Consider the following 25,604-nt stretch of genomic DNA (forward strand, 5'->3'; position numbering starts at 1 on the left):
CTAAATGGTGGCAGTCTTGATTTAACAAGGTCACTGTCGCATCTTCCACTCTCCCTGTTTCACCCACGACGCAAGCCTCCAGGGGCCTTGAGTGTATCGGTTGCCATATAAAGATGGAACAAGAAGATTTGTTCAAAATATTTAGTTGCGACTGAAGTTAGTGCTACTGGGCGGGAAATCTTTTAATTCGTCAGGTTTTTTTCTTTAGGTGTAGGTATAATTGCAGATGTTTACCACAAACTTGGAACTGTAAATGTATCCAGTGACCTAAAAATGTTTATAGAATACAGTTGTTCATGACAGTTCTTCATTAGAAAACAGACATAAACATTCCTTATCAAATTCCATGTGTTTTTATCTTAAATCCATGTTTAATAAGTGGGTCCCTGTGTGCCAGGCCGGACGACGCCAGTCCAGCACAGGGCACACACTGGACAAGACACAGACCTCGGTTAACTCTGCCAGCATGTCTCCTGGAGGAAACCTTCACCCATATCACCCTGCAACTCACAACTGGCAGCCCACCGCAGCTCAGCAGGTGTGAGCCTGGTCAGTTCCTGGGTGCGAGACTCCTGGGAAAGCAAGGTTGCTGCTGGAAGTGGTGTTAGTGGGGCCAGCAGGGGTCGCTCACCCTGCGGTCTATGTGGGTCCACCACTGGTGGTGGTGGAGGGGAGAACCCATTATCTGTAAAGCACTTTGAGTGTAGTGTCCACAAAAGAGCTATATAAGTGTAAGCAATTATTATTATTATTATTATTATTATTATTATTATTATTATTATTATTATTATTATTATTATTATTATAATGCCCCAGCGACAGGGACACTATACTGTAAACAGGTGCCGTCCTTCGGATGAGATGTAAAACCGAGGTCCTGACTCTCTGTGGTCATTAAAAATCCCAGGGCGTTTCTTGTAAAGAGTAGGGGTGTAACCCCAGCATCTTGGCCAAATTTCCCATTGGCCCTTATCAATCATGGCCTCCTAATAATCCCTCTCTATGAATTGGCTTCATTACTCTGCTCTCCTCCCCACTGAGAGGTGATGTGTGGTGAGTGTACTGGAGCACTATGGCTGCCGTCGCATCATCCAGGTAGGGCTGCACATTGGTGGTGGTGGAGGGGAGACCCCATTATCTGTAAAGCGCTTTGAGTGGAGTGTCCAGAAAAGTGCTATATAAGTGTAAGTAATTATTATTATTATAATTAATGCCCCAGTATAGTGACGGGGACACTATACTCTAAAAAGGCACCATTCTTCGGATGAGATGTAAAACCGAGGTCCTGACTCTCTGTGGTCATTAAAAATCCCAGGGTTTCTCGAAAAGAGTAGGGGTGTAACCCCGGCGTCCTGGCCAAATTTCCCATTGGCCCTTATCAATCATGGCCTCCTAATAATCCCCCTCTATGCACTGAGAGCTGGTGTGTGGTGAGGATACTGGCACTCTGGCTGCCGTCGCATCATCCAGGTGGGGTTACACACTGGTGGTGGTGGAGGGGATCCCCATTACCTGTAAAGTGCTGTGAGTGGAGTTTTGTTATTATTATTATTATTATTATTATTATTATTATTATTATTATTATTATAATTCTTGTTATTAAACTGGAGCAGATCATGCAATCTCCACTCAGAAGGGACCTCGGGACCAATGGACTGGGAGAAGAAGTGCTAACTGCCCTGCCACCGGTTTGACTTCCCTTATAATGTATTCCTTTTTATAAAAACGCTCCAAAACAAGGAACGCGTTTAATCCGAAAAACTACAACTTCCAGGGTGCATTGCGAGCACTTACCCACACGCCACTCACTAACGTCCTTTACCCGAAACTGATAGGTATTTCATCCAATACACAACGGTACAAGACGGTGGCACAACCAATAATAACCAAAGAAAAGAGGGACTTTCGGGAAGTTATGGTTTTGAGTGTCACATTGATTGTCAAATCTCCTGACAAGTCAGCAAAGGGAATACTTGGCTGACGGGCACTTTACCCTATCAGCAAGAAGAAAACAGGTGAGCTTCTAAAGTGGTTCCTCTATTAGTGATCGACAAGCCTTTTGTCGAATGAAACGAGAGCTTCTTTTGTATGACAGCGATATGATCCTATCACAGCAAGGCAGGATTAAGGCTTGGGGCCTGGCTGCGCCAATCAGAACGAGGGAATGGGAGGGAGGAAGGCGGGTGGGTAGCAACAGTTGCCCCGGTGAGGACGAAGCGCCATAGCCACGGTAGTCCTGGCGACAAGAACCCAGCAACGAGAATCAACAACAACAACCCGATTCCGTAAAAAAAAAATAAAAAATCCAACACCAAAAAAGCCCGGGGAAAAAACCCAGAGCAAAACAGAGGTGAATAAAGACTTTATTTCTCTCTCTTTTCTGCTGTTAGACAGTGAGCTGGTGAGGGAGAGTGGTGTGTGTGCCGCCCCGGAGCGGAGAGGTGCCGTGCGGGCCGCCCCGCCGCCCTCAAGCCCGGGCGGTTGTTATGACGATGTCAAATCCGTGATCGGGTACAAGATGGCGGGTGTGGCGAGACGCGACAGAGTACTTTTCAGCTGTTGTTGTGTTGTCAAGCCCTGTTGCCATACGGCCTTGAGAGAGGAGGAGGTGGGGGGACGGTCTCCATTCTCGAAAGAGGAAGCGAGGCTCGGTCAGCCGCCGCGGTGCGACACGCTGAACTTTGAAAAGTGTCTTCTGTCTTTTTGTATCTCAGTGACATACAGTTTGTTGTTGTTTTTTTCCTTTGAGTTATGAAAATGTCTACGACCGTTTTGCGTAGATGTGAGTTTTTTTTAGTTTTTATTTCTTTGTTGGCGACTGTTCCTTTCTTTGTATTTGTGCTTTTTAAAAAGTTTAGACGTCTCAGAAGCCGCGAGAGTCCAGAGACCGTGTGTTTGGCCGAACCTGCCTGGGCTGTCAGGGAGAGGAGTAACGTTAAGACGAGGCTTCTTGGGGCGGGGCGGTTAGTGGGATTGGCACCTGGGGCAGCCAATCAGTAAGAGAGAGTAGAAAGAACAGCCAATCGCAAGTAAGCAAGTGAAGGGTTCTCTCCCCCCCGTTGGAGACAAGAAAGGCAATGCGTGGTGTCACTCACCTGTCACGAGCGAAAAACGTTGAGAAAGGTGGTGAGTTTTTTAAATGACGTCACCCGCTTCCCCGAGAGCAGTTCGGTGCGACACGTGACACAGTAACGCGCCAAGACGCGTATATTACTTTTTAATGAATAAAATAACGGCTTAAATATCGTCCTATTTCCGAAGGAACACTCGCCACGCTTCGTCAATCGTTGCTTTTCTTAAGCCCAGGTGTGGAGTAAAGACTTTCTTTTAAAAATACCCTCGTCAATGTTTCTGTCGCTGTGCCATTGAAATAAAAAGTGTATTTCTGAACTACAAATAGTCTAGTGCTGAAAAGGCGCCACAGAAAAAAACTGCAGCTCTGCTGTGTCTCTGGTTTCCTGTTCCTGTGTGGTCTGTGGTAGCACAGTCCTGCCTCTGGGCTTTTCCAGTTCACTCTGTCCTTCAGTCTGTGAGCTGTCACGAGTAACGATCCTGTCTGAGGGCTGTCAATCACGAGTAACAGTCCAGTCTGTGAGCTGGCAGTGTCAGGAGTAGCAGTCCTGTCTGCAAGCTGGCAGTGTGAGGAGTTACGCTCCAGTCTGTGAGCTGGCAGTGTCAGGAGGAACAGTCCAGTCTGTGAGCTGGCAGTGTCAGGAGGAACAGTCCAGTCTGTGAGCTGGCAGTGTCAAGAGTAACAGTCCAGTCTGTGAGCTGGCAGTGTGAGGAGTAACAGTCCTGTCTGTGAGCTGGCAGTGTCAAGAGTAACAGTCCAGTCTGTGAGCTGGCAGCGTCAAGAGTAACAGTCCAGTCTGTGAGCTGGCAGCGTCAAGAGTAACAGTCCAGTCTGTGAGCTGGCAGCGTCAGGAGGAACAGTCCAGTCTGTGAGCTGGCAGTGTCAGGAGTAACAGTCCAGTCTGTGAGCTGCCAGCGTCAAGAGTAACGGTCCAGTCTGTGAGCTGGCAGCGTCAAGAGTAACAGTCCAGTCTGTGAGCTGGCAGTGTCAAGAGTAACGGTCCAGTCTGTGAGCTGGCAGTGTCAGGAGTAACAGTCCAGTCTGTGAGCTGGCAGTGTCAAGAGTAACGGTCCAGTCTGTGAGCTGGCAGCGTCAGGAGGAACAGTCCAGTCTGTGAGCTGGCAGTGTCAGGAGTAACAGTCCAGTCTGTGAGCTGGCAGTGTCAAGAGTAATGGTCCAGTCTGTGAGCTGGCAGCGTCAAGAGTAACATTCCAGTCTGTGAGCTGGCAGTGTCAAGAGTAATGGTCCAGTCTGTGAGCTGGCAGTGTCAAGAGTAATGGTCCAGTCTGTGAGCTGGCAGTGTCAAGAGTAACGGTCCAGTCTGTGAGCTGGCAGCGTCAGGAGGAACAGTCCAGTCTGTGAGCTGGCAGTGTCAAGAGTAACGGTCCAGTCTTTGAGCTGGCAGTGTCAAGAGTAACGGTCCAGTCTGTGAGCTGGCTGTGTCTGGAGTAATGGTCCAGTCTGTGAGCTGGCAGTGTCAAGAGTAATGGTCCAGTCTGTGAGCTGGCAGTGTCAAGAGTAACGGTCCAGTCTGTGAGCTGGCAGCGTCAGGAGGAACAGTCCAGTCTGTGAGCTGGCAGTGTCAAGAGTAACGGTCCAGTCTTTGAGCTGGCAGTGTCAAGAGTAACGGTCCAGTCTGTGAGCTGGCTGTGTCTGGAGTAACAGTCCAGTCTGTGAGCTGGCAGTGTCAGGACTAACGGTCCAGTCTGTGAGCTGGCAGTGTGAGGAGTAACAGTCCTGTCTGTGAGCTGGCAGTGTCAGGAGGAACAGTCCTATCTGTGAGCTGGCAGTGTCAGGAGTAACAGTCCTGTCTGTGAGCTGGCAGTGTCAGGAGTAACAGTCCAGTCTGTGAGCTGTCAGTGACAGGGGGAACATTCCAGTCTGTGAACTGGTAGTGTCATGAGTAATGATTCTGTCTTTGTCAGTAACAGTCCAGTCTGTGAGCTGTTAGTGTCAGGGGTAACATTCCAGTCTGTGAGCTGGCAGTGTCAGGAGTAACAGTCCAGTCTGTGAGCTGGCAGTGTGAGGAGTAACAGTCCAGTCTGTGAGCTGGCAGTGTGAAGAGTAACAGTCCAGTCTGTGAGCTGGCAGCGTCAGGAGTAATGATCCAGTCTGTGAGCTGGCAGTGTGAGGAGTAACAGTCCAGTCTGTGAGCTGGCAGTGTCAGGAGTAGCAGTCTTGTCTGTGAGCTGGCAGTGTCAGGAGGAATGGTCCAGTCTGTTAGCTGGCAGCGTCAGGAGTAGTGATCCAGTCTGTGAGCTGGCAGCGTCAGGAGGAACAGTCCAGTCTGTGAGCTGGCAGCGTCAGGAGTAATGATCCAGTCTGTGAGCTGGCAGCGTCAGGAGTAATGATCCAGTCTGTGAGCTGGCAGCGTCAGGAGGAACGGTCCAGTCTGTGAGCTGGCAGTGTCAGGAGTAATGGTCCAGTCTGTGAGCTGGCAGTGTCAGGAGGAACGGTCCTGTCTGTGAGCTGGCAGTGTGAGGAGTAACAGTCCAGTCTGTGAGCTGGCAGTGTCAGGAGTAATGGTCCAGTCTGTGAGCTGTCAGTGTCAGGAGGAACAGTCCTGTCTGTGAGCTGGCAGTGTGAGGAGTAACAGTCCTATCTGTGAGCTGGCAGCGTCAGGAGGAACGGTCCAGTCTGTGAGCTGGCAGTGTCAGGAGTAACAGTCCAGTCTGTGAGCTGGCAGTGTCAGGAGTAATGGTCCAGTCTGTGAGTTGGGCGTGTCAGTGCAATGTGGAGCAGTGCCTGGAGCAGTCAGGCAGTGGAGCAATGTCCGTAGTAACAGGAGCAGCAATATTAACATGAGTAGTAATAGGATCAAGAGAAATGTCAGTAGGAATAGTTGCAATAATAGAAACTGGGTTTCAGTGATGCAAGTCTCTCAGTGTTGGACAGTGTTGTGATGTGAGGACCTCAGTGCTGGAGAGTGTTGTGATGTGAGTCCCTCAGTGCTGGACAGTGTTGTGATGTGAGGACCTCAGTGCTGGACAGTGTTGTGATGTGAGTCCCTCAGTGCTGGACAGTGTTGTGATGTGAGTCCCTCAGTGCTGGACAGTGTTGTGATGTGAGTCCCTCAATGCTGGACAGCCTGCTGTATGTTCACTGTGTACTGTGTCTCCAGCGTGTTCAGTGTCAGTAGGAGAAAGACCCAGAACATACTGCACTGCAGTAAAGGCAGGTTTCTCACATTACAGCTTAAATGTGGAATAGGATACCCAGTACGCCACCTCACCTCCTGTCACGCTGTCTGTTTTTCTCCCTCTGCCCCCGTTCAGTTTATTTCAGGCCGCGGTACCAGCCTGTCCTAGGTGTTGTTAAAATATATCTCTCTAACAGGGCTGTTCAGGACACAGAATAACAGTGGAATCAGTTGCCAACTTATGATGATCTGTCTCTCTACTGCCATCCTCCACTGCTTTCTGCCAGTATCCCTCTCACTGTCACATTGGTGTTCATTCACAGTATTATTTGGAAAATATTTCATCTTTAACAGCAGTTTCCTCCCTCTCTCTCTCTGCTGTCTTATCTTTCTGCCCCTCTCCCAGGTCAAAGCAGTGCTGGGTCCGGTCATGGCAACTCCAGCCTATGTAGGGGAGCTGCAACAGTCCTCCCAGCCTCAGGGGGGCGGTGTGGTGACAGGACAGGCACAACAGACCCAGCCACCCGCTGCTCCCCCTCCCACGCCAGCACAGTACATGGCAGAGCTGCAAAGCGCTCCTCCCCCCCAAGCGGGACAGAGCAATACCACTCCTGCAACTCCCTCTGGGCAGAAATCGGCCCCCCCGGCTGGCACTGCCCCCCCACAGACACCTACGCAGACGCAGTATGTTACCGCGGAGATACAGAGTTCACCCACCCAGCCTGGCAGTGGCCAGGGCACTGCGCAGTACATCGTGGTCACTGTCACAGGTGAGAAAAAGATGCACTGTACAAACACCAACACATTGAGGGATAGACTCACTGTAAACACACTGACACATTTTAACACACTGTACATACAGTGACACGTGTACACACACTGACGCACTGAGGAATAGACTTACTGTACACACACAATGGCACACTGTATATACACATTGACACTGTACACGTACTGGTATTCTAAAGCATACACATATGTGTACACACACTGAGTCAGTCTGCATGTGTCAGTGTGTTTCACTGAGTCAGTGAGTTTATTTCAGGGAGTGCTATATTCAGACTAACCTAGCAAGTGTCAGGTAACATTGATATTGCATTGCCAAGCTGGGTGGACAGAGCGGGAGGGAGAGAAAAAGAGAGAGAGAGCTATTGTCCTTAAAGGCCACCAATAAAAGGACTGTAAATGTCTGAGTTGTACTGTGGGAATACAGTGGCTGTATGACTACATAATCACAGTAACCCTGTAAACAGGTCTGTACCAACCTAACTCAGACTCTACAAACACAGTATTCTTCATGTGCTCAGAACTACATCCTCCACACATGTAGAAGCGAACAAGAGTGATGGGGAGACAGGGACAGAGAGTGTGACAAGGGAACAGAGACAGTGATGAGTGGGCAGAGGGACAGAGAGAGTAGCGAGGGTATAGAGGGACAGAGAGAGTGAAGAGTGGACAGAGAAAGTGATAAGTGGACAGAGGGACAGAGAGAGTGACGAGGGGCAGAGGGATAGAGAGAATGACAAGGGGACAGAGAAAGTGATGAGTGGACAGAGAATGATGAGGGGCAGAGGGACAGAGTGAGGAGGAGAGGGAGTGACTCGGGAGCTATAGTGCGAGGAGGAGAGGGAGTGACTCGGGAGCTATAGTGCAAGGAGGACAGGGAGTGACACTAGAACTATAGTGCGAGGAGGAGAGGGAGTGACTCAGGAGCTATAGTACGAGGAGGAGAGGGAGTGACTCGGGAGCTGTAGTGCGAGGAGGAGAGGGAGTGACGCTGGAGCTATAGTGCGAGGAGGAGAGGGAGTGACTCGGGAGGTATAGTGGATGCTGCACATTGGTGGAGGGGATCCCCATTACCTGTAAAGCGCTTTGTTTGGAGTGTCCAGAAAAGCGCTATAAAAGTATAAGGAATTATAATTATTATTGTAGAGTGAGGAGGAAAGGGTGTGACTCGGGAGCTATAGTGTGAGGAGGAGATGGAGCGACACTACAGTAATGCACTAAAGTGTCCAGGTGCTATAGTGTGAAGGAGGAGAGGGAGTAACAGAAGGAGGAGAAGGAACACACACTGTCTGACCTTTCTGACTGCAGTTTTGTTGTTCCCATCTCTACAACGTTCCCAATCTGATACCTGTGTTTATGTGCAGAAGGGATTGTTTCTGTAGCCCCTGAGATTAGCTGTTCAAGGCTGTTTTCTCAGGATATAAAGCATCAGGCCTCAGCCTAAGCACATCCCACTTTCTCTCTCTATTCCTCCCTGTGGCTCCATCACTCTCTCTTTCTCTCTCTGCATCCTGAGAATGATGTACTACCATAACTGGTTTTATAACCTGGATTGTGGATACCGTAAGTAAAGATTTCTCTCTCAGTGTAGTGTTATTATACTGTAGGATACAGTTAGTCTAGTATCAATATTAACCTGCTTTCTCAGTACAGTATCAATGTACTGTAGTGTCCTGTCAGTCAGTGTGTCTGTATGAACCCCTCTCTCTCAGTGCAGTGTTAATGTACTGTAGTGTCCTGTCAGTCAGTGTGTCTGTATGAACCCCTCTCTCTCAGTGCAGTGTTAATGTACTGTAGTGTCCAGTCAGTCAGTGTCTGTATTAACCCCTCTCTCTCAGTGCAGTGTTAATGTACTGTAGTGTCCAGTTAGTGTGTCTGTATTAACCCCTCTCTCTCAATGCAGCATTTCAATTACTGTAGTGTCCAGTCAGTCAGTGTGTCTGTATTAACCCCTCTTTCTCTCCGTGCATCAACCTTTTTATCTCAAGAGGTATTAACCTCTTCATCTCAATACAGTGTTAATCTATAATGTCTGTTTAGTGTCTGTTAACCCTTCTCTCTCTGTATTTTTCAGAGGGTTCTCTTCACCCCAGTGACTCGGTGTCTGAATCTAGCCCCCCACCAGCTGTAGTGCAGACCGGAGTCCCTACTCAGGTGGTGCAGCAGGTGCAGAACTCACAGCAGGTAAACAGTTGAAACTCATCTGGTGTAACACCTGAACTGCTAACCAGGCTACACTTATACACTCACTTTGATCAACCATGTCAGACAGCACAAGGCTTCTTAAGCCCACAGCTCAGACAGAAGACACAGTGTTCACAGCTAAAGGTCACAAAGACCCAAAGTGGACTGACTTACAGTTCTGTGTTCTCTCTTTCCTCCCTGTATCTTCATCTGTCCCTCACAGCGTCTGTTGGTCCAGGGCGGTGTGTCATCAAAGGGCTCTGCAGTCTCTGCTCTCCAGCTGCCCTCAGTGCAGCAAGTCACCGTCCCTTCTCAGGTAACCCACTCTCATGTGTAACTGCTCTGTCTGATAATCCTTTCTTACAGGTAACTTTCTCACAGGTAACTCACTGTCTCGGGTGAGCCTTTCTCACAGGTAACTCACTGTCTCGGGTGAGCCTTTCTCACAGGTAACTCACTGTCTCGGGTGAGCCTTTCTCACAGGTAACTCACTGTCTCGGGTGAGCCTTTCTCACAGGTAACTCACTGTCTCAGGTGAGCCTTTCTCACAGGTAACTCACTGTCTCGGGTGACCCTTTCTCACAGGTAACTCACTCTTTCCTGTGACCCTTTCTCGCAGGTAACTCACTCTTTCCGCTGACCCTTTCTCACAGGTAACTCACTCTCTCTGGTGAGCCTTTCTCACAGGTAACTCACTGTCTCGGGTGACCCTTTCTCACAGGTAACTCACTGTCTCGGGTGACCCTTTCTCACAGGTAACTCACTGTCTCGGGTGACCCTTTCTCACAGGTAACTCATTCTTTCCGGTGACCCTTTCTCACAGGTAACTCATTCTTTCCGGTAACTCACTCTCTCAGGTGAGCCTTTCTCACAGGTAACTCTCTCTCTGGTGAGCCTTTCTCACAGGTAACTCACTGTCTCAGGTGAGCCTTTCTCACAGGTAACTCACTCTCTCAGGTGAGCCTTTCTCACAGGTAACTCTCTCTCTGGTGAGCCTTTCTCACAGGTAACTCACTGTCTCAGGTGAGCCTTTCTCACAGGTAACTCACTCTCTCAGGTGAGCCTTTCTCACAGGTAACTCTCTCTCTGGGGTGAGCCTTTCTCACAGGTAACTCACTGTCTCAGGTGAGCCTTTCTCACAGGTAACTCACTCTCTGGGGCGAGGCTTTCTCACAGGTAACTCACTCTCTGGGGCGAGGCTTTCTCACAGGTAACTCACTCTCTGGGGCGAGGCTTTCTCACAGGTAACTCACTCTCTGGGGTGAGCCTTTCTCACAGGTAACTCACTCTCTGGGGCGAGGCTTTCTCACAGGTAACTCTCTCTCTGGTGAGCCTTTCTCACAGGTAACTCACTCTCTCTGGTGAGCCTTTCTCACAGGTAACTCACTCTCTCAGGTGAGCCTTTCTCACAGGTAACTCACTCTCTGGTGAGCCTTTCTCGCAGGTAACTCACTCTCAGGTGACCCTTTCTCACAGGTAACTCACTCTCTGGGGCGAGGCTTTCTCACAGGTAACTCACTCTCTGGGGCGAGGCTTTCTCACAGGTAACTCACTCTCTGGGGTGAGCCTTTCTCACAGGTAACTCACTGTCTCAGGTGAGCCTTTCTCACAGGTAACTCACTCTCTGGGGCGAGGCTTTCTCACAGGTAACTCTCTCTCTGGTGAGCCTTTCTCACAGGTAACTCACTCTCTCTGGTGAGCCTTTCTCACAGGTAACTCACTCTCTCAGGTGAGCCTTTCTCACAGGTAACTCACTCTCTGGTGAGCCTTTCTCGCAGGTAACTCACTCTCAGGTGACCCTTTCTCACAGGTAACTCACTCTCTGGGGCGAGGCTTTCTCACAGGTAACTCACTCTCTGGGGCGAGGCTTTCTCACAGGTAACTCACTCTCTGGGGTGAGCCTTTCTCACAGGTAACTCACTGTCTCAGGTGAGCCTTTCTCACAGGTAACTCACTCTCTGGGGTGAGCCTTTCTCACAGGTAACTCACTGTCTCAGGTGAGCCTTTCTCACAGGTAACTCACTGTCTCAGGTGAGCCTTTCTCACAGGTAACTCACTGTCTCAGGTGAGCCTTTCTCACAGGTAACTCACTCTCTGGGGCGAGGCTTTCTCACAGGTAACTCACTCTCTGGGGTGAGCCTTTCTCACAGGTAACTCACTCTCTCTGGTGAGCCTTTCTCACAGGTCACTCACTCTCTCGGGTGACCCTTTCTCACAGGTCACTCACTTTCTCGGGTGACCCTTTCTCACAGGTCACTCGCTCTCTCAGGTGAGCCTTTCTCACAGGTAAATCACTCTCTCTGGTGAGCCTTTCTCACAGGTCACTCACTCTCTCGGGTGACCCTTTCTCACAGGTCACTCACTCTCTCGGGTGACCCTTTCTCACAGGTCACTCACTTTCTCGGGTGACCCTTTCTCACAGGTCACTCGCTCTCTCAGGTGAGCCTTTCTCACAGGTGACTTACTCTCTTGGGTGTGTTAGCGTGACACAGGTAGCTCCTTCTCAGACCTCACCTGTTGTTTAAATTGCTCCCTCACCTGGCTGTCCTGACATGGTCCTGTATGGTCCAGGAGGTCGCTGGCTGGCAGGAGTCTTAAGATACAGGGCACAGTCTCAGTCTCTTACCCTGTGTCAGTGCTGCCCAGCAGTGCAAGCGTGCAGCAGAACACCAGACTGCGCCCTTCTGCTATGCAGTTGTGATTGTGTGTTACAGTGATTTGTGTTGTTGTGTCACTGTGTGCTGTTGTGTATTTGTGTGATGTTGTATAACTGTGTGTTGCTGTGTGTCCTGACAGAGGCTGGTGGTCCAGGCAGCATCTCCAGGGACGAAGGGGGGGACAGTGTCTGCAGTGTCCGTTCTGTCTGTCCACCCTGTCCAGCCACAGGGTCACTCCCCCCCTGAGGTAGCCCCCAGCCCTGGTCACTCGCACCCTGTTGTGTTTCATGACTGAGAATTTGTCTGTCCAGCAGTGTCTGTATGTCTGCTGATGATTGTTGTATGCGTTTCTGTATCTGTCGTGGTCAGCTGGTGTATCTGTAGTGGTCAGTATACGATGTGTTTTCTGTACCAGTCAGCATGTGTATCTGTAGTGGTCAGTGCACGTTGTGTTTCTGTCAATGTACTAGTACTTGCCAGTGTGTGGATCTGTAGTGGTCAGTGTGTTGTGTTTCTGTACTTGTCAATGTACCAGTACCGGTCAGTGTGGTTATTTAAGTGTGTTTCTGTGTGTCTGGACCACATTATGTCAGTGTTAAAAGTTACTGTCTGGTATTTTATGAAAGGAGGTCTCTGCTTTCTAGCCAGTCAGTTGGTCAGCAGTTGAAGAATCTTGTTTCTGAACCAAAGTCCACCTCTGGTTTCCTGCACTAGTTGTGATGCAGATGCAGGTGTTATTACACTGGCCCAAATCGGGTTGTATTTAAACATTTGAGACTGACCATTTCAACCTGGAGAAGGGTTTCCATCCTTTCTGGCTGAAGGACCCCTTTTCCACCAGGATAATAAAGATCCTAATTGAAACCTACAGTAAAATTGAAGGATTCTTATTAAATAATGCTGCTATTCAATGAGCAATTAAAAGCAGGATAGATCTGCTGTGTAGGAGTCTTGATAGTACACTATACTGGACTGGGGATGAAAGGTGTCCCTTTATTTCTGGACAGTTTGTGTGGGTCTTGTGGTGGAAGACCCTAACCTAGGTAATGTGTGATGTGCTTATAAAACACACACAGATTCCAGGCCTTAGCTACTGTAACCTGGGGTGCTTCGAGTACAGGATACAGAGAAGGAAAGAGTGTGACTGCAGACTGGACTGTGTGCTGGACTATGCCTACACTCCCCAATGTCATTGCTCTGTCTCTCCAGCAGAGGTCAGTAGTGCAGGCAGCGCCCCAGACGGCCAAGACAGGACAGAGTGCCCAGTTGAGTGTTACAAACCTGCAGCAAGTACATCTGACCCAAGAGGTGAGCTGTAATGAAACATGGAGATTTACAGAGAAAATCTGAGATACTGAGAGACACTTTCAAACAAAGATAAACAGAGAGATATACTGAGACACTGGTGCACAGACAGTGAGACACTGAAAGATATTGAGAGACACTGTCACACTACAAGAGACACCAAACTGCCACAAAGACACCTTCATACTGAATGATAAACACTTCTATTAAGGTTCATAAAATATTACGGCAGTAGTGCTGGTATTTTTTGTTGGTGTTAGTGGCATTCGTGCTGATTGTTGTATCAATGCGAGTATTGATACCGGTTCAGTGTTAACCTTAGAAAATTCCACTCGGGGCTTGAACTAAAGTTTCCCCTTAATTCAACTGGAGAAACAGTTTCTCTCTCCTCCCCTGACCTGTGAGCAGTGGTGCAGCACTTCAATGGGGATGAAGTGGGTCTTCTCCTGAATGTAGGATTATGGGATTTATGGAATGAAAAGCCTTCTTTAAATGCATTATTTATTATTACTGGTGTTGGGATTAAAGTTAGTATTGTTTCTTAGTTGATTGCCCTCTCCGTGCAGAGTCCAGGAAGCAGAGGTGTTGAGGCAGGGAGGCAGAGAGAGACAGAGAGAGAGAGGGGAGCCTTGCAGTGGGGGTCAGTCAAGCAGATAGACTCTGAGACAGATGGACAGCCTCCCTCCCGCTCCCCCTCGCCCCCCTGCAGCCCGGGCTACGACAGGAACTACAGCTCCCTGTGCCCTGCCTTTCACCCCTCGCTCCCTTTCTCCTTCCCTTTCTCCCTCCCTCTCCATTTCCCCCTCTCCCTTCCTCTGCTGCCCCCTACTGGCACCCCAGTCACAGTGCAGCCCCTGCCCCAGCTACTGCTCTACGAGACAGCGGGGGCAACAGCCTTGAGAGTAGGTCCCTGAGAGAGAGGGATGGGGAGTGGGAGAGTGTAAGAGAGGTAGGAGATGTCAATGGAGAGAGAGAAAACCAGGCCTCTGCATGTGTGAATTAAGAACAGACAGACGAGAGGAGTCATTCAGTCCATCTCGCGCTTTTGGTAGTCAGTAGCTAGTTCATCTTATCCAATCATTCTTGAAGGAAGCCAAGATTACTGGCATTTAACAACATGGCTGGGTAGCTTCTTCCAGACATACAGCACCCATAAAGATTTGTATAAAACACTTTAAATTCCCCCTCAGTCTCCCTTTAAGTCTCACACAGAGCAGCTGAACACACTGGAGTCAACAGTCTAGAGAAGAGCAGAGGATCCTAACACTGAGGTTATTCAATAATTAAAGTTGTTAAGGGTCTGCTATTTAATTGTTATATAACAAAATCAACTGTCTGAAATCGATTGGAATGTGTGATATTTCACTATCCATGGTACAATACAATAATCCAGCATGGATTATTGTTAATATTCCTGTTTGTGTGTGCATTGTATGTTAACCCCATGTGTATGTGTACAGTACACTAACCCTGTGTGTATGTACTGTATGTGTACAGCACACTGGCGCAGTGTGTGTGAATGTGTATAGTACACTAACCCAGTGTGTGTGTATGTGCACCAGGTGCAGCAGCTCCAGCAGGTCCCAGTACAGCACGTCTACTCCAGTCAGGTCCAATATGTAGAAGGAGGCGATGCAGGTTACACCACCAGCACAATGTGAGTCTGACTGCCTGTCCATCTCTCCTTCAGTTCTGATGTTAAGGCAGTGTTAATGTACTGTAGTGTCCAGTCAGTGTGTCTGTATGAACCCCTCTCTCTCAGTGCAGTGTTAATGTACTGTAGTGTCCAGTCAGTCAGTGTGTCTGTATGAACCCCTCTCTCTCAGTGCAGTGTTAATGTACTGTAGTGTCCAGTCAGTCAGTGTGTCTGTATGAACCCCTCTCTCTCAGTGCAGTGTTAATGTACTGTAGTGTCCAGTCAGTGAGTGTGTCTGTATTAACCCCTCTCTCTCTGCAGACGTTCTGGCAGTTACTCCTACTCCGAGACACCCCTGTACAATGCACCTGCAGCTGCCACTTACTATGAGCCACCTGCTGCCTCAGGATCGCAGGTCACCACCCCTGTGACTTCTCAGGCAGTGTCTAGCTCAGCAGGGGGCACAGCAGTCTCTATGTTTGTGGGCACGGGACAGATTGTTGCCAATCCGAGCACAGGAGCTGCAAGTGCAACCGGGGGGACAGGGCAGGCAGGTGGGACCACTCCCAGCGGAGGAGCTGCAGCAGGTGCAGGGGGCAGCTACGTCATCCAAGGAGGGTACATGCTTAGTAACAGCGGGAGCAACCAGACCTACTCCCATACCACACGTGCCTCACCTGCCACAGTGAGTACAGCCTGTAGAGCCAGAGGGTGTGTTAATGTGTTCTCCTGAGAATCTGAAATGGGTGTGCCATTTATATTGTATACCTCCTCTCTCTCAGTGCAGTGTTAATGTACTGTAGTGTCCAGTCAGTCAGTGTGTCTATATGAACCCCTCTCTCTCAGTGCAGTGTTAATGTACTGTAGTGTCCAGTCAGTCAGTGTGTCTGTATGAACCCCTCTCTCTCAGTGCAGTGTTAATGTACTGTAGTGTCCAGTCAGTGTGTCTGTATGAACCCCTCTCTCTCAGTGCAGTGTTAATCTACTGTAGTGTCCAGTCAGTCAGTGTGTCTATATGAACCCCTCTCTCTCAGTGCAGTGTTAATGTACTGTAGTGTCCAGTCAGTCAGTGTGTCTGTATGAACCCCTCTCTCTCAGTGCAGTGTTAATCTACTGTAGTGTCCAGTCAGTCAGTGTGTCTGTATGAACCCCTCTCTCTCAGTGCAGTGTATATGTACTGTAGTGTCCAGTCAGCCAGTGTGTCTGTATGAACCCCTCTCTCTCAGTGCAGTGTTAATGTACTGTAGTGTCCAGTCAGTCAGTGTGTCTGTATGAACCCCTCTCTCTCAGTGCAGTGTTAATGTACTGTAGTGTCCAGTCAGTCAGTGTGTCTGTATGAACCCCTCTCTCTCAGGTTCAGTGGCTGTTAGATAACTACGAGACGGCCGAGGGCGTCAGCCTCCCTCGCTCCACACTCTACTGCCACTACCTGCTGCATTGCCAGGAGCAGAAGCTGGAGCCTGTCAACGCCGCCTCTTTTGGCAAGCTGATCCGCTCCGTCTTCATGGGGCTGCGCACCAGGCGGCTGGGCACACGGTACAGACCCGTCACCACGCCATCACGGCATGCGGCCCTGACAGACCCCTTGTCACTCACACGAGTGGGATTCACTTCTGTGATGCACTGTTGTAGCTCAACAAACGCTGTTGTAATGTACCTGATACACTGTTCATGTACATGACATGTCCACATCGTGACAGTTTTTTATTACAGTCTGCTACAATGCTGTGTGCATCCTACTACAGCAGGAGCTTGTGTGTGTATTGTCATAGTGAAGTATGCGTTGTTTCAGAAGGGCTAGTGTGTGTATTGTCATAGTGAAGTATGTGTTGTTTCAGAAGGGATAGTGTGTGTGTGTGTTGTGGTAGTGAAGTATGTGTTGTTTCAGGGCAGGGAGGGCTTGTGTGTGTATTGTCATAGTGAAGTATGTGTTGTTTCAGAAGGGATAGTGTGTGTGTGTGTGTGTGTTGTGGTAGTGAAGTATGTGTTGTTTCAGGGCAGGGGGGGCTAGTGTGTGTATTGTCATAGTGAAGTATGTGTTGTTTCAGAAGGGCTAGTGTGTGTATTGTCATAGTGAAGTATGTGTTGTTTCAGAAGGGCTAGTGTGTGTATTGTCATAGTGAAGTGTGTGTTGTTTCAGAAGGGCTAGTGTGTGTATTGTCATAGTGAAGTGTGTGTTGTTTCAGGGGGAATTCTAAGTATCATTACTATGGGCTGCGGATCAAGGCGAGCTCCCCTCTGCTGCGTCTCATGGAGGACCAGCAACACCTGGCTATGAGGCAGCAGCCATTCTCTCAGAAACAGAGGTACTGTCTCACTGCTTTACTGTTTACTGAGTGCCTGACTGTCTCATTGTTTCCCTGCTTAACTATTAGACTGGCTATCTGATTGCCTGACTATTTCCCTGCCTGCCTGACTCTCTGCCTGCTTGACTATTATACTGCCTGAGTATCTCACTCTCTGCTTATTACACTGGCTACCTCACTATCTCCGCCTGCCTGACTGCCCGTCTGCCTTCTTGACTGCTGTACTGTCTACACCAGAGCCTGACTATTCAATTCAATTCAAGGTGCTTTATTAGCATGACCGATGGGTACAATCAGTGTTGCCAAAGCAAATGAAAGTAATGATATTTACATTAAACACAACAAAAAATAGAAGTAAAATAAAATCTACAGACATATTACAGACATTTACAACAAAGACATATTATAAAATATTGACATATACTGTAGGCGGCTGGAGCATTATTGGGAGACAGACTCACTGTTCCTCAGGCTGTGACAGGAGATCACATACTGGGCTGCCAGTTCAACTGAGTTCCCTCCTCCCTCTCCCAGTAGGATTGGGACCATTGTGATTCTGGCAGGTGTGGGAACTCTGGGATTAGATTTCTGAATGTTTCTCTAATCCCAGAGTATCTCACTGCCTGCCTGACTGCCCGTCTGCCTTCTTGACTGCTATACTGCCTTCACCAGTGCCTGACTATCTCGCTGCCTTCCTGACTGTTATACTGCCTACAGAAGTACCTATCTCACTGTCTGCCTGCTTTGACTATTACACTGCCTACCTGATTACCTGACTGTCTGCCTGCATGACTGCTACACCACAGCCTACCTGATTACCTATCTCACTGCATGCCTAGTATACTGCCTACCTGATTGCCTGAATATCTCACTGCCTGCCTGCATGACTACTACACCACTGCCTACCTAATTGCCTGACTATCTCACTCCCTGCCTATTTCACTGCATAAATGATTACCTGACTGCCTACTTGATTATTATACTGCCTTCCTAATTGCCTATCTCACTACCTGCCTGATTGACTGACACTCTGTCTGCTTGATTATTACACTACATACCTGATTGCATGACCATCTTGCTGCCTGCCTGACAAATTCTCATTCCACTGCCTGACTGAAGCCACCGCCTGCAGATGGCCTGCCTGAGTGGCTCGCTGTCCATGTGACTGGCTGTGTAATGGCTTCCCTGTCTCTCTCCAGGCTGAAGCCGGTGCAGAAGGTGGAGGGGATGACCAACGGGATGGCTCTAGGGACAGGGCAGCAGCAGGGTTCTGGCTTGTCTGACATCAGTTCACAAGTGCAGCAGTACCAGCAGTTCCTGGGTGAGAGTGGGGATAAATACTGAAGGTCACACCATTGATAGTGAGGACATCTGACTTTTCATTACCACTGAGGTCTTTCTTTACCTCCATAAATCTTTAATTAAATGATCAAGCGGCTTGGTTGGCACTTAAGTAATTGTGTCTCTGTTCAAGGTTGAAAGATTATGAAAGTTATGCAAGAAATGCAAGAGTTTAAAGGAAACCTCCTACATGAAAACAAATAATTCAAACTGAACATATAATTAGGTCTAATATGGGCTCTAGTATTTATTTGAGTGCTCACGAAGAACAGAAACAAGCAGCTGCAAGGGTCCCCAAGATCAGAAGTGGGACCTTTGTCTACACAGTCTGAGAGAGTCTCTGTACATTATCAGTGACTGTGGGTGTGGGTCTCTGTCCAGTTCAGTTTGAATGAAAAGATCCATGTCAAATAAGCTGAAGAGCATTTTCTTTTCCTGTTCACCTGTCTTTCCAGATGCTTCTCGTGCTCTGCCTGAGTTCTCAGAGGTTGACCTGCAGGGCAAAGCACTGCCTGATGGGATATCATTAGAGCACATCAAGAGCTTCCAGGTGCTATACAGGGAGCACTGTGAGGTACGTCCCTGTCCTGTCTGTCACACTGTGGGGTACGTCCCTTTCCTGTCTGTCACAGTGTTGGGTACAGCCCTGACCCATCTGTCTGTCACACTGTGAGGTACGTCCCTGTCCTGAGGTACAACCTTGTCCATTTGACTTTATTTACCACTCTTAATTTACCTTTTAGCGGTCTGAAAGTTTTTCCTCTCCCCCTTACTCCACTGCTCCATGTGTCCCTCTTTCTCCAGGCAATCCTGGATGTGATGATTAACCTGCAGTTCACTCTGGTGGAGACACTATGGAAAACATTCTGGAGATACAGTGACAGCCAGACCAGCGAGGGGGCTGCACTGCCTGTGTGAGTCTCACCCTAACACACTCGGACACTGATACACTGACACAGTAACCTGCACACCTAGCAACACATTCCAACACACTCTGACACTCTGATACCAACTGCCTCAGTAACTTTCACACCCAGACTCGATGTAAGACACTCTGACAGCTTGGTTCACACTGACACAGTAACCTACACAACTATACACATTCTAACACACTCTGACAAGTAACCTACATGCCTCGACATATTATAACATACCCTGACACCGTGATACACAATGACACAGTAACCTGCACACCTAGACCCAACATACCCCAACACTGTGATACACACTGACAGAGTAACCTGCACACCTAGACGCTAACATACCCCAACACTGTGATACACACTGACACAGTAACCTGCACACCTAGACGCAAACATACCTCAACACTCTGATATACACTGACACAGTAACCTGCACACCTAGACCCAACATACCCCGACACTCTGATACACACTGACACAGTAACCTGCACACCTAGACCCAACATACCCCGACACTCTGATACACACTGACAGAGTAACCTGCACACCTAGACCCAACATACCCCAACACTGTGATACACACTGACAGAGTAACCTGCTCACCTAGACCCAACATACCCCAACACTGTGATACACACTGACACAGTAACCTGCACACCTAGACCCAACATACCCCAACACTGTGATACACAATGGCACAGTAACCTCCACACCTAGACCCAACATACCCCGACACTCTGATACACATGACACAGTAACCTGCACACCTAGACCCAACATACCCCAACACTGTGATACACACTGACAGAGTAACCTGCACACCTAGACCCAACATACCTCAACACTGTGATACACACTGACACAGTAACCTGCACACCTAGACCCAACTTACCCCAACACTGTGATACACACTGACACAGTAACCTGCACACCTAGACCCAACTTACCCCAACACTGTGATACACACTGACACAGTAACCTGCACACCTAGATGCTTTCGAACACTTGAGTTCCAAGTGGTTGCTTGTGTCGGTGTGTATGCAGTGACCACTCACACTCTTGCTCTCTCAGCCATGACGAGTCGGAGAAGCGGCTGCCCAAGGCGTGCTTGGTGTTGCTGTGCAAATACGAGCCAGTGCTGCGCTGGAGCCGGGAATGCGACAACACGCTGTACCAGGGGCTGGTGGAGATTCTCATCCCTGACGTGCTGCGACCCATCCCCAGTGAGTCCACCACAGCGCGAGTCCGGGATCACCTGCTTCTTCCCATTAGCCTCTCCCTGTTCCTGAGTTATAGAGTTGTTCCATGTATGACAGTGTAGACCCTCTATGTAACACACTTTGTGCCATACTGTGTGCGCTGTAGGTTTGACTGTTCCACTCTCCTAGGTGCCTTAACTCAAGCCATCCGAAACTTCGCCAAGAGCCTGGAGAGCTGGCTGACCACTGCCATGATGAACATCCCTGAGGAGATGGTCCGGGTCAAGGTTAGACACACTGTAGAGACTGAATAGACTGACGTTGCAGTGATTAACACCCTGTGGAGATGGTCTGGGCAAGGCCACTTTCACAACATACAGCAAATACACAATATATTGACTGCACAACCAACTATCCATAAGATACAATACATGGTATACACCATGGTATGAGTACACTCAATACGCTACACATAGATTGAAATATATTGCATTGTCCACTGATGGACAAAACTGTTAATCTCTGTGTCCTGGTCCATCTTGTCTCTGCAGGTGACCTCTGCCAGTGCATTTGCACAGACACTGCGCAGGTACACATCCCTCAACCACCTGGCACAGGCAGCCCGCGCAGTCCTGCAGAATACTGCACAGATCAACCAGATGCTTAGCGACCTCAACCGTGTTGACTTCGCCAACGTACAGGTCTGTCCGTCTGCCAGTTTCTGTGTTACACTGTCTCTATGTCCATCTGAAGGACTGTTCCTCTGACCAACTATTCCTCTGTCTGAATGCTCCTCTGTCCATCTGATCGACTATTCCTCTCCTCATCTGACCAACTGTTTCTCTGACTATCCCTTTGTCTCACTGTCTGACTCTTCCTCTGACCGACTGCATCTGACCAGCTGGTTCCTCTGACTGTCCCTCTGTCTCACTGTTACTCTCTCCATCCAATTACTGTTCCTCTGTCTGTCCTTCTATCTCACTGTCTTTTGTCCCTCTGTACAGCCATCCCTGTTGGTGTGTCCTGTTGCTTTGTCTGTCCCTGTAGTCAGTATGTTCTGTCCCTCTGCAGGAGCAGGCGTCCTGGGTGTGTCGCTGTGAGGACCGGGTGGTCCAGCGGCTGGAGCAGGACTTCAAGCTGACCCTGCAGCAGCAGAACTCCCTGGAGCAATGGGCTGCCTGGCTGGATGGGGTCGTGGCCCAGGTGCTTAAGCCATACCAGGCCAGCCCTGCCTTCCCCCGCGCGGCCAAGCTCTTCCTGCTGAAGTGGTCATTCTACAGGTGAGAGAACGCAGCCGAGTGGGAGGGAGGGGGGGGCTCTGAGTAGAAAGAGCTTGGCAGCATTAACAGCATGGCCTCCCTGCCTTCCTCCAGCTCCATGGTGATCAGGGACCTGACCCTGCGCAGTGCTGCCAGCTTTGGCAGCTTCCACCTGATCCGGCTGCTGTACGACGAGTACATGTACTACCTGATAGAGCACCGCGTGGCCCAGGCCAAGGGAGAGACCCCCATTGCTGTCATGGGCGAGGTACAGTACTGCAGCTGAATACAGTGCTGTATTCACCTGAATACAGCTGCAACACTACAACACCTACACCTGTACTGTCATTCACACAGAGAAGAGCCTGAATAAAGCTGCAACACTGCAGCACCTCCATCTGTATTGACATTCACACAGAGAAGAGCCTGAATACAGGTTTAACATACAGTTGCTTTTATATCTGACATTGGTACATCCCTTAACTGTACTGAAGCACAGAACTCCTTCTGTTTCAGTTTGCTAGCCTGGGAAGGAGTCTGAACACACTGGACCCTGATAAAGGTATTGATTAGTGCATGATCACTCTGTCCTGTAATTTACTGATCAGTCTTCTTTTTAAAATATTAATCATTCTGTTTATCAAGTTGATCGGTCTCTGTAATATATTGATGTTTCCTCTACTGTATTGGATAGACTTTTAATGACCATTGTGCCCTGTTGTGTATAAATGCATCTGAGTATTTTCAATATTCTGTTAACAGAGAGGAGCCAGTTATTCCTCAGAGTAATGAGGATGTTCATTGGTTCATTTTAATTTCATTTTACCACCTCTTACTTTTCTTTTTCCTCTCCCTCCCTGCCTATCTCCCTCTCTCAGAGGAGGAAGAGGAGGAGGAGGAGGAGAGTGATGAAGAGTGCTCGCAGGAGCTGTCTCTGCCTTCAGACTCCTCCGGGCTGCCTGTCGACTCTCTGGAGCCTCCCACCAAGCTGCCCCGTACTGACCCCAGAGGCCTGTTCAGCACGGCACCCCCAGACAACTGAGGGGAACACTGAGACCCTGCCACACACACGCACCCCAGTATCTGCAGCGGGAGAGTCAGGCACATAGTCCCATTCGCCTGTCTCCAGCCCACTCCTCCGCACCACACAGCCTGTCCACAAACTGTCCACAGACACAGTCCTCTGACAGCCTCATGGAACTGAACAATCACTCCTCCACAGGTGGAGCCCAACCTTCACTGCCTTGCTACCAGTCCTGTAGTGGGACTCCTAGTGGGCTTGTCTCCACCTAGAGGCCCTTCATGCAGGGTAAGGCACCAGCCTCACCAGTGCCCACCAATCAGAATCTAAGGCTAAGGGTTACAGGGTGTCCAGTCAGTTTGGAGGCTGTGTGGCCCAATCATGTTGCAGTGGGGTGGGAGGCCCTAGGTGTGAGTGGCTAGTAGCTGCAGTAACTGAAAGGGTAGCGTGGCTGTACAGTACGTACCCATGTGTGAAGAGCTGAGTGAGAAACTGCACATCTTCAGCCGCTCTGTGTATGAGTGCCTGCGTTCGTGCCTGTCTGTGCTTAGCGTCGTGTTTGTGGGCTGTGTCTTGGTGAACTCTGCTGAAGGTGGCCTTCAAAGGCATAAATTGACTGTTAGGGCCCTGGAGGCTGCTCTGTTATTCTACTCAGTCTAACCCTGACGCACAGGGGATAGAAGCTGCTGTAGGTGACAGACGTGCGTGAGTGCGTGCGTGCGTGCGTGATTTTTGCTGTTCTGTTGCTCTTCTTGTTTTCAATCCCAGTGGCCTCATTCAGTCCAGACACGTAACTGTTTTTGCATATTTTGTTGGTATGATCAATGTATTAAAAATTGAGATTAGTGTTACTTTTATTTTTGCGTTTTGTGCCAAAAATGTATTACCTGCCTTGGTGAATGATGCACTTAATTTCCTGCCAGCATTTCTCTTGAAATAAAAACTTGGAGCAGCAAAGAGCGAACAGTGTGTGTGTGTGAGAGAGAGAGAGGTTGTGTTCATGTGTGTAATCGAGATAGAGCTGTGGGTGTATGAATGCTGTGTTTGTGAGAGAGAGAGAGCTGTGTGAAAACTTTGTGCCTGTGTGCATAAAGTTCACCCAGACAACCAGCAGTGTTCAACACATCACCCAAACTATAAAAAGCTAGTGTGTGGATTCTTCTACTTTTCTCTTTGTGTGGGCCTGTGTGTCTTGGGTGGCTGGCTGGGGGGCAGTGGGCAGTGCACTGGTGTCGGCCTGCCCTCTGTCTTCTCTCTACCCTTCCCTCCCTTTGTACCGTGGAATCATCTCCGGTTTCTGTCTGTCCTCGAAGCGCTTTACCACAGCTTCCTGTTCTCATCCTCATCACAGTCTGCTCTCGGTATTTCACACCGCACTCGCATCAGGCTACCAAGAGCCTATGGGCCGTTTCTAGCTGCAGCTCCTTCCTGTTTATTTTCTAATATGAGTCACAAAAGTGTTTCCTCTTGATTGCTGAACACTGGTAGTCTGAATGCGAGTGACCTGGATTTCTGAATGTGGCTTGGAGAACCCTGTGCCGTTGGTGTGTGTTTAAGTGTGTGTGGGGGTTCTATGCAATGAAAAGCAAATGTTTTAATTTTTAAAGTATATAAATAAATGATTTTTTTAAATGGCAGACTGTCAAAGATCTGGAGATTTCTTTTTCCCCTTGTGATGTTACTCTACACCTGTAGTCAAACAGGGATAGACCAGTGTATCCTTCATCTGACATGAGCAGCACAGTTCACATCTCCTCTATCCTGTCCTGCAGTGGAACAAGGGAGGGTGAGCAAAGAGTGATAAACCCCTGCAAACCAACAGGGAACAGAGAGAAGGGCGATCAAGGCTCCTTCAGTAATAAATCTATAACAGAGGGATTCTCGGTCTCCTATCCTATCATACACACAGCAGGACAGGAGACTGAGAGGAGCCATAGACTCAGCTCACTTACCCCAATTCCACTCCATCAGCTGCCATTATCCCAAAGCCCTTGAAATCTCCAGATTCATGGTCAGCCTTTACCCTCAGCAGAATTCTCTTCATTTTCTGAACAGCCCTGTGAGAAACCAGCAGTGCCACCAAGGATTTTCCAACACAAAAACAGCTTGAGAATTTTTGCTTAAGATATGAAAATGTGGGGTAACTTTTATTTCAGGTGGCTTCTGCTGCAGCGTGTATAAAAGGTCACCTGAGCTTTCAGATGCATCACAGCCTTTTGGACGCATAGCAGCAGAGGTCACATGAACTCTCAGTGTCCAGTGTTGTGCAGGGCGTCCAGCCCACAGTGCTCTGCCTCTTTCTGACACTTTGCTGCAGTATCACAGCGTGTTCAAGGACAGCAGCAAGTTCTTCTTAGAAACATTTGCGAAGATATTATAAATAAACCTGTGATATGTTTTCCTACTTTAAATGTAATTATTATAAAAATGATCATTATTAGCAATTACAAAAGTGAGAAACTGTACTACTTTGTGATAAAAATACTTGAGATGTTTTTTTTTATTTTATCCAACCATCATGGCCTTATTTGATCTCGCTGTCAGTGTTCTTATTCAGATGTGATTATTACAATATTTTTACTATTAGAGATAAAAATCCGCTGCCGTCTTTAGAAGGACGAGGTTTTTCCTCTAGGTTTGTGTTTGGATGAACTGGTTAGTCCACTGGTTGTCTGAGCCCCCCTGTGTTGTACTGTACCCATCACTGACCTCCATGTGCTCCCTTAACTCACAGCAGGGAGGAGAAACGGGGGAATGCACCAGTGCCCTCTTCTG

The 25,604-nt window shown here is 48.8% G+C and overlaps 1 protein-coding gene across 10 annotated transcripts; it reads left to right on the top strand.

The window, feature by feature from the left end:
* The first annotated feature begins 2,188 nt into the window (after positions 1-2,188).
* Positions 2,189-24,466, top strand: rfx1a (regulatory factor X, 1a (influences HLA class II expression)). 10 transcript variants are annotated; one of them, XM_069195618.1, is made up of 21 exons: positions 2,189-2,350; positions 6,619-6,982; positions 9,073-9,182; positions 9,406-9,498; positions 11,979-12,086; positions 13,049-13,147; positions 13,711-14,046; positions 14,707-14,801; positions 15,102-15,465; positions 16,135-16,316; positions 16,967-17,086; positions 18,286-18,407; positions 18,883-19,001; positions 19,232-19,341; positions 20,422-20,573; positions 20,739-20,836; positions 21,101-21,250; positions 21,621-21,829; positions 21,923-22,076; positions 22,325-22,370; positions 22,687-24,466. In XM_069195618.1, exons 2-21 carry the CDS (start codon positions 6,643-6,645, stop codon positions 22,848-22,850), a joined length of 3,171 nt encoding a protein of 1,056 aa, XP_069051719.1. In that variant the 5' UTR covers positions 2,189-2,350; positions 6,619-6,642; the 3' UTR covers positions 22,851-24,466. The 10 variants fall into 10 exon arrangements, with proteins under 10 accessions (XP_069051719.1, XP_069051724.1, XP_069051727.1 ...); XM_069195623.1 differs by having other exon boundaries at positions 13,052-13,147; XM_069195620.1 differs by lacking the exon at positions 2,189-2,350 and adding an exon at positions 2,412-2,664.
* The last annotated feature ends 1,138 nt before the right edge of the window (positions 24,467-25,604 follow it).

The sequence above is a fragment of the Lepisosteus oculatus genome, chromosome 11, assembly GCF_040954835.1.
Source record: "Lepisosteus oculatus isolate fLepOcu1 chromosome 11, fLepOcu1.hap2, whole genome shotgun sequence".
Classification (NCBI taxonomy): Eukaryota; Metazoa; Chordata; class Actinopteri; order Semionotiformes; family Lepisosteidae; genus Lepisosteus; species Lepisosteus oculatus.

Bases quoted from the DNA above. Each gene is read 5' to 3' on its own strand.
- rfx1a (XM_069195618.1), top strand. From the start codon at position 6,643: ATGGCAACTCCAGCCTATGTAGGGGAGCTGCAACAGTCCTCCCAGCCT. The intron at 14,802-15,101 runs GTGAGTCTGACT...CTCTCTCTGCAG, and splicing joins GGTTACACCACCAGCACAAT to ACGTTCTGGCAGTTACTCCT. The intron at 20,574-20,738 runs GTGAGTCCACCA...CCACTCTCCTAG, and splicing joins CGTGCTGCGACCCATCCCCA to GTGCCTTAACTCAAGCCATC.